The following is a 7,689-nucleotide window of genomic DNA, read 5'->3' on the forward strand; positions in this document are numbered from 1 at the left end:
CTTTATTATTATATTATTATTATAAAAACTCACAATTTTTTTTAAAATAACACAAGTGATCAAAATAAAAAAAATATAAAGGTTTCTTATAAACCATATTATATTTTCATATGTTGGTATATCGAGAAAACATCATTAAAAAAACTCAAAAAAAATCTAATGTTGATTAATTAAATCACATCTCTCTCATTACATTCATCCACAAGAAGTATCAATTTAAGTGCTTCATCAAGAAACAATTCTAATGATGCATATTTAAAATTGAACCATACATATCTCTATTGAATTTTTACAACATTGTCTCACTTTTTTACCCTTCATCTTTTCTAGGATACGTATATGTGAGATATCTTATAAGTATCTTTGTGTATCTGTGGAGTATCTTATATGTATCCGATAAAATATTTTTTAAAAATTAAAAAAATAAATTCTGATACTTCGTGGTACGTATCCATGAGTATCTGTGGAGTATCGGTATCTGATACGTATCTGATACGGGTACGTCTTTATTTTGGAGTATCCGAGCTTCATAGGTGGAAACAATTTCAAATAAAAAAAATTGGTGTAAACATGTATGTTTGTCATCCAACTGCATAAACTAATTCTCTAGTTAGACTTTAGAGATTAATCCTTTGAAGTTGATATGATCGCATAAACAATATTGATATGAAACCACAAGGTTGAAGAAAGGTTTATGTGAATTGTTTGGTACCATCTACAAAATATAAGTGTGTTTAACTTATAGAACAATTTTGGGATGAGTGACATTATGAGAAGTTTCATGAAAAACTTGTATGTGAGGACAAAACATGCTGAAAATATTTGTGTTGGTTTATGGAGTCCGTCTACAATAGCTTAAGTCGTCTGGGAGGTATTTTAAAAAATTTCATTTCGTATCTTATCAAACAATACACTCAATAATCAATATATGATGAGTAATACAAATTTAGAAGAAAATTAATTTTTATTTCGCTGACATATTGGTAAGTAATTTTAGTTATTAAATTTTTTTGAATGTTTAGAAATAAATTTTTTCATAAAGAAATATATTTTCCGAAATATATGCTTTTTATTCTTCAATTTATGTCAACCCAAAGACTATATATGTTGATATAAATAACAATCACACAAGAACTAGATTGATATAAAATAGTAGTTGGCTCAAGAATTCAGACAAATAAATTATGCATATCAAATACTTCATCGCTCTCAACTCACTTCCTAAAGATTCAACTTTATTCATCAACCAAGTCTTCCAAACCTTAAGGGTGTGTTTGGTAATGAGAAGAAAGTGAGAAGAGAGAAATAAGTGAGAGAGAGTATGAGAAGAGAGAAATAGATGAGAAATAGAGTAGATTTGATGGGTTGTTTGGTATAAGAGAAAGAAAAGAGAGATAGAAGAGAAAGAGAAGCTATTATATTTTGAAAAGACAAAAATATCCTTGAATTAAAACAACATATAATTTATGATTAATTAATTTGTTTTTTTGTACAAATTAAATTAATTTTATTAGTCAATTTAATTGAATTTGTTAACTAACCATTATTTTCGTTAAAAAAAAAAACTAACCATTATTTTCCTTAAAAAATTCTTTTACTTTTATATTAGCTCAACATAGATATCTATAAATAAAAAAAATCATTTGGTTTTTCACTTTTAATAATATTCAATAACTTCTACAAAAAATTAAATATTCAATAACAACTACTACTGTTCCCTCTTGTAAAAACAAAAATACTAATATTTCCTAAAAAAAATAACTATTACTGTTATTCCCATTTACAAACGTTTTGTCTAATATACACATCCCAAGCCAATATGCAATACTGTAGTAACAGTTTCCATTTTCATTCAAGTTTTCTTGTCTTTTATGAAGGATATAATTGGAAAAGCCATATAAATTGTGTCTCTCGCGTGTTTCTTCCCTAATGTGTGAAGACTCTAAAAAGTGTGGGGGCCCACAACTTCTAACTCTCTCTCACCTCTTTCTCACCCCTACCAAACTAGAGAAGTGGTGTATCTCTCTTCAACCTCTCTCTCTTCAACCTCTCTCTCCCCTTTTTCTCCTCTACCAAACAGAGTGTAAATGTGTAGCACAAAGAATTGCATTTCGTTATAGGTTCAGCTAAATATATATGGGATTTAACTGTTATAGTTTAGTCAGACAGAACCAAACCATAACAAAAGTTCAAAAGAACCAAACTATTATAGCCATTGTTGTTAAAATCCCGACTTAAATCCTAAAATCCGCAGTCCAAAGCTCTTTAAACTCGTAATGTCTTCCTCATCAAGGTTGGCAGATTCTGGAGATGTTATCTCTACAAAAAAGAAGAAAATTAGCAAGAGCTCCTCAGTGATTGATTAGATGACGGTGCAAACCTATTCACATGGTTAGACTCAGAATGTAACCTTACATTGATTTAGATCAGAAAATTACTATTAAAAATATCGGCATTTACACTAACATAATCATTTCTCTCTAACCATCAGTTGACAATCCATGATCATATCTAAAAAGAAATTGATTGAAAAGTTAAACAAGGAAAAACAAAAAGCAAAAGGGGAGTACTGTATAATTATATTTATTTTTTTATGATTCACATGCATAAGAATGAGATAAATTAATAACAAGCATTTCACGGAATAAACGAAAACCCTCACAACTAAATTCAACCCAATAAGCAAATAAAAGCAAAAGAATTAGTTTCAATGTTCATTATACACAGATATAACAGGTTTTGTTCATTAACTTAAAGGAACCGTTCGGTTTATTTAATTGCAGTTAACATCACGGATATAGTTGAATCAGTTTGATTGCAAAGGCTGCTATACTTTACTGATATAGATCCATGCAGTAAAAAGTGTGCAATTTTGTTGTAACAACTTACTTGATGAATCTAGCTATAGATGGTAGCGGAATCATTGTGATGCAAATCATCATGTACGTACAATATGGAAATAGATGTGGGACTTTTAACATGGGTAAAAAGTGTGCAATTTTGTTGTAACAACTTACTTGATGAATCTAGCTTTGTTGTAACAACTTACTTGATGAATGTAACAACTTACTTGATGAATCTAGTAACAACTTACTTGATGAATCTAGCTTTGTTGTAACAACTTACTTGATGAATGTAACAACTTACTTGATGAATCTAGCTATAGATGGTAGCTGAATCATTGTGATGCAAATCATCATGTACGTACAATATGGAAATAGATGTGGGACTTTTAACATGGAAGAGGCTCTGATACCATCTTAGAAATCGTGGTTGGGCCTAACACAACCTTACAAAATCGGCTTGTGAGGTGAGGATTGCCCCCCACTTATAAACACATTGTCAGTCCATCTCCTATCCAATGTGGGACTCTTAACATTATTCTTAACCATATTACTAAACTTTGCAAGCTTTAGCTAGCACCACTTATGCAGAATTTCAGCACCTAAATAGGGAATGAAAACTATTTGTGAAAACATTCATGACTCTGCTGACTGCTTTGAAACTATTGTTAGTCATATATATTCCCAATCCCTGCCCCTATAACCTTGTTAGGTGACATTGAAATACAGGGCTTAATGTCTAAAACTCTAACATAACCTTTGATGAAAGGTTTATTACTGCACTTCAGAAGTACTCAAGCATAGAGTTTGGTTTCTAACTTTCCATACATGCTTCTAGGAGGTGATAGCAGCGCTTAGTGGATGGACGCCAAAAATATATATCGCGGTGGCTGCAACGTCGAAGTTCAGGGAAACAATTGAAGAAATTTATACCTTAGTACTAGACACCACGCAACGGAGTTTCGCATAGGTCCTAGGAGGTGCGACACAACACTGTTATAACAGCTGATATTGACTACAAAGATCAAAATGTGAATAAAAATTGATTAACCCTTGCTAGTTATAAGTTAAACCACGGTTATAATTCATGCCAAGCTTACAAACATCTTGGCATACAAAAAGAGAACCAAAGAAAAGTTGACGATAAAATTTATAATCATTTAACAATACAATCAAACTAATACTATCATGTGAATTAACACAGATTCAAACATGTAAATCAACAAAGAGGAACTTACTTTCTAAAAGTCGATACCAAGCTTTCAACATAATTCTTGGAATGCACCCACAAAATTCTATTGGTATTTTTAATTCTCTTTACTCTATTATCTCTCCAATTATAGAGAATTGCTTGGTTTCCATAATTGATTCCCAATATCAATGTACCACCATTCTCGGAGAGACACAATGGAAACACTTGAGGAACAACACCAAGTCTATAGTCCTCTATTTGAAGATTCTGATAACTAATTTTAAGAAATTGAGTCCAAGAGTCTTCAACTCCAAATTTCTTCATTTGCCATATAATGAAATGAGTTTTTTCAAAATCACGAGTAAAACAAAGGCAATCCATCAATACAGTAAGGGTTGGAATATTAAGCGGTGGCAACTTATCACAACATGGAGGGAGTAACAATTGTGTATATGTCTCAGTCCCCAAATCAAGCGAGATAATCACAAATTGCTCAATCGTGAGATTATTCCAATGACATGTATAACAGTGACGGACCAACCAACTTAAACTATTACTCAAATACACACCACTGTGTTCAACCTCATAAGAATCAGGATGAAACACGACCACCACTGGGAAACTTTGAATTTCTTTCCAAATATTAACACCTAAAGTGAAGACTTTGACCGAGTTTCTCACTTGATCTTCAATCTGACCAACATGATAAAATCTTAACATCACCATCTTGTACGTGTCTGTTGAATTATCGTAACCGAACCCAAACAGGTAAAACTTATGCAAGCGAGGAGACATTAATGCTTCAAAATTTGTTGTCCTTGTGGCAGGGTTCCAGAAACAGAACGAATGCTCTTGAGATGTACGACTAAAAAAAAATTTGTGCAAGCAGATCAATCCATTACATGAACCGACGATCCCATGGAAATGTTGGTAATTGTAGTATTTGAATTCGTGGCAAGGATCAGGGAAGTCTTTGAAATTAAATCGACAGTAAGGACCGTGCGTGATGAACTTGGACTCCGACGTACACTCTAGCAAATGACTCACAGGTATGGGAGCGCATTTATTGTACATATGAAGTGCGAGATGTGGGTTTCGCGCAGATAACTTAAGGTGCATTTTGATGAATATGGGATCAGAGATGAAGCTTTTCCATGACTTACTCACACACTTCATTCGCATCAGATATTTCACGTTAAACCGTGATAGTATTTCCATAATAAGTTCTTTGGGGAGAATTACCGGCGTTGCAGACGGATCGAAAGGAGGCGACAATTCCAACGCATTGGGAGGACGCAGCAATTCTGATGCATTGGGCGAAGGAGGTAGGGGTTGACGCAGTATCAGCAGCCGTACCGACGACACATAGGGTGGGGGTGGAGGTGGTGGTGGAGGGATGTTCATGATAACTTGTGCAGCTTAATTTGTTTTCTTTCTTTTGAGGAGAGGTGCAGTTATTTGTTAGTTTGTATATACTATTATTATATGAAGGGATCCATTTTATAAGCAATTCTCTTCCACATGTCATTAATTCCTACATTTAAAAATCAACACATTCGGGTCTCATGCCTTCATTTTCGTCATTCACCTCTTTCTTTTACCGATTACCATAGGCTTTATCAAAACCAAATAATATTATCAAAGCCACTTTAATGATACTTCTTGTATATGTAATATTACCGTTATAAGGCCTTATGGATATAAATTGTGATGCATATTTTCAAAAATAATAATTAATTTTTTGAAAAGGTAAAAATGAGATATATTATAAAATAAAATAAAACAATAAGTCTCTCCCGACAAGGTGTGTGAGAGAGAGCTTAAAGAAAGATCAACACTTACATTATCGTATCAACAAAGAGAAAAACCAAGCAAAATTAAGGAACAAGCGACAAACAAACAGCGGGGTTAAGCCTCCATAATTGGTAATCAAAATCAAACAAGACATGCTTCAATTTTAACCACCAATATGAGTAAAGCTTTACATTTTCGCGTAGCAATTGCAACTGCTCCTGTTTTTGCCGAAAGATACGGTTATTTCTCTCATTCCAAATCACACACACCACTGCTAGCCAAATAATATGAAAAACCTTCCACAAATGTTTGGAGTAACCACCTAGTCCACCAAATTGAACAATATGCTGGCATAAAGAACCTTGGCAAACCTTGACAAACTGTTGCATATCAGCCGCAGTTACCAATTTACATTGAGCTAAATCATAAAGCCGTCGAAACCTAATAGAAAGGGGAAATCCATCCACTCACGAATCCCTCCAAAACAGAGTAAGAGACCCAATACCCACTTCGCGATGAATATTTTCAAATAATCAGCCTTTATCTAGCATATCTTCACCCTCTCTAATGAAGTTAAAATTCCTCCACCGCATAGATCCGCCTCCTCCTCCATAACACAACCACACCCTTCCTCACCAGATTAGGCACTCAAAACCCGATACCATAAACTCTCCCTCTCCTCCAACGCCCTCCTACACCACTTACCAAGCAAGGCTAAATTAAATTCCATCAACCCCATACCACCATTATCTTTTTTTTCAAACATATAATATCCTAATTAATTCAAGAAATTTTACTATGGTTCCCCCCTGATGGACGAAATTGGCAAGTGCACAAAATCGTAACAGGTAATAATATCTTCACTCTTATCGTCTCCATATGGATTGTCGTTCAAATCGGTAATTAGCAAAACTTTTTAGAAAGTATAAAAGAGATGTAAAAGATGTTTGTAGGGTTTAATTGCCATACCCAATGCGAGATTAGGTTTGTGTGATTCAAATGTGTAATGGTGATAAGGGAATCCTTGAATCCCCTCTTCTTTCTTGGTTGGATTAAGTCAAAGTACTTATTAATTAAGACCTAAGGATTACATAAACAATGGTTTACTATAGGAAGAATATTCCTACAGATGTCGGTTTACTCCATAACCTCCATAACTCAATTATAAATGTCATGGACATATCCTTTGACGTCAAGATTTAGTGTTCCTCCTAAATTTTAATCTAAAGGAATTACACTTCATTGAGATGTCTAACCCTAATACTCTAAGGATCCCTAATAAATTAAAGACTCTTGAGTAGAAGTCATTTGTCACGATTGAGTTAAAGCATAAGAATCAGTTTATGAACTCTGACCGAGTTTGCAAAAGATTGAAACGACGAAGTATATGAAAAGCAAATATAACTCAAATCACAATGAACAAAAAAAACCTTATCGAATCCAACACATAAGAAGAGGTTCAACTTAAAACCTTAATCAAAAAAGTTTAGTTGCACATTGTTAGTGTAAGCTCTTGAGGTCAATATTTTATGTTAAAGTTATCATGACTTTTAATATTAAATAAAATAAATTCTTTATTATACTTGTTGTAATAATATTAATAAAGTCCCTTGAATAGATAGTTCATGTAACAGTCCGGTTTTCACTAGAATTATTTTATTTATTATATGTGTTTATTTGCTTGTTTATGTGTTTGATTTGGGATTAGTGGATTTTTAGGAGAGAATGGTATTTTTAGTTATTTTAGGACTAAGGGTATTTTGGTAATTTGAGGAGAGAGGGTAAAACAGTAATTTTGGAATGTAGAAGATTTTAGTGTTTTAGTGTGAATAATTATTTTTACTAAGTTAGTAGTAACTT

General features: G+C 33.0%; 1 protein-coding gene across 1 annotated transcript; it reads right to left on the bottom strand.

Moving 5' to 3' along the window:
* Nucleotides 1–2,090: 2,090 nt before the first annotated feature.
* Nucleotides 2,091–5,492, bottom strand: LOC146906167 (F-box/kelch-repeat protein At3g23880-like). The gene is made up of 2 exons (XM_085722747.1): nt 4,082–5,492; nt 2,091–2,319 (listed from the first exon to the last, which is right to left on the bottom strand). The coding sequence occupies exons 1-2, from the start codon at nt 5,437–5,439 to the stop codon at nt 2,289–2,291; spliced, it is 1,389 nt and encodes a 462-aa protein (XP_085578873.1). The 5' UTR covers nt 5,440–5,492; the 3' UTR covers nt 2,091–2,288.
* Between the last annotated feature and the right edge of the window lie 2,197 nt (nt 5,493–7,689).

Source organism: Medicago sativa, chromosome 7 (assembly GCF_051527215.1).
Source record: "Medicago sativa cultivar Bolivia chromosome 7, Bolivia_mono, whole genome shotgun sequence".
NCBI lineage: Eukaryota > Viridiplantae > Streptophyta > Magnoliopsida > Fabales > Fabaceae > Medicago > Medicago sativa.